The sequence below is a fragment of the Gavialis gangeticus genome, unplaced genomic scaffold, assembly GCF_001723915.1.
Source record: "Gavialis gangeticus isolate Ggan-Ray unplaced genomic scaffold, GavGan_comp1, whole genome shotgun sequence".
NCBI classification, from domain to species: Eukaryota; Metazoa; Chordata; order Crocodylia; family Gavialidae; genus Gavialis; species Gavialis gangeticus.
In genome coordinates this window covers 54,907,440-54,908,559 of record NW_017729004.1, presented here as the reverse complement: position 1 = coordinate 54,908,559, position 1,120 = coordinate 54,907,440, and the positions used below count along the sequence as shown (strand labels likewise).

At 44.1% G+C, this 1,120-nt stretch overlaps 1 protein-coding gene across 3 annotated transcripts in view; it reads right to left on the bottom strand.

Annotated features, from left to right (window-relative positions):
• Nucleotides 1–1,120, bottom strand: part of ANKIB1 (ankyrin repeat and IBR domain containing 1) — a 102,342-nt gene that overhangs the window by 58,208 nt on the left and 43,014 nt on the right. For all 3 annotated transcript variants that reach the window (XM_019508414.1, XM_019508413.1, XM_019508412.1), the window contains exon 4: nt 716–833. In XM_019508414.1, coding sequence (XP_019363959.1) covers nt 716–833 — 118 coding nt within the window. The remainder of the gene's footprint in view (nt 1–715; nt 834–1,120) is intronic.

The window sequence follows — 1,120 nt, the reverse complement described above, 5'->3', positions numbered from 1 at the left end:
AAACCATGCACTGAAATGCACATGTCCTTGTGTCTCTGCTGGTGCCAAGCAAAAGTAAAGGGGAGCGAGGTTGAGACACAGATGTGGGAGGGAGATCTTGGGGGAGGGGGATGGGAAGAACGGGGGTTGGGGACCTGAGGCTGTGGGTGGAAGAAGCGGTATGGAGAAGGGTGGAGGGGTAACAGGGGAAGGGGGAAATTAGGGCAACCTGAGGCTATGCAGTGACAGGCATAATATGGGGGGCAAGGTGGTAGAAGATGGCTGGTAGCAGTGGGCAAGCTGCCTGCCTGCCTCTCTGTCTGCCCCACCACCTCCACACTGCCTGCCCCCTATTAGCTGCTCCCACTGCCTGCTCCATTACTGCCTCCCCCAACCTGCACCATTATTGCCTCTCCCATCACCTCTTCTTCCACCACTTGCAGTAGTGGGGGGGCACAAATTTAGGATGATCCTCCAATAATTAGGTTCCATACATGGAAAATTATAACAAACTTATATATTTTCTGTGTGCAGAAATTAATTATTGGGGGGTCATCTTACATTCAGAGTTGTTTTATATTCAAATAAATATGGTAATATTTCTTGAGGGTTATGTTAACAATTCATTTTTCTGTCTTTTTATTATGCCTAAGAAAAGGAGAAAACACCCTCATGTACACCACTTTTATTAAATTAATTTAAAAAACTGGATGAATGTTTCAAAAGTTTTGATTACCATGTGCCCGAAGTAGAGCTTCTGCAGTAAACAGTGGGGCTTGAAGCATGTCAGCAGATTCTACTATCAGCATATCCTTTAGCCTTCGCAGATCCTGAAGTCTTAGTCCCTCATATGGCTTTGAAAAGAAGGAGGAAGAAGAGTTAGTTTACAGCACGAGCAGTTTTTCAGGTAACCACTATTTGGAATTAAAGAGGTAACGATAATATGAGCACTTTAGCTACCTAACAATGACCTCAACCCTCAGGTAAAGGGAATGCCTTTTTGAGTGGATAAGATGTGGTAAAACACTTTAGTCTGATTCTATGCTGTGCAAATTGACAACTATTCCAAAATCTATGAGCATACTGTAATTTACATCAAATTTCACAGGTTTAAACCCCCCCCCCCCCCCCCCAAAAAAAA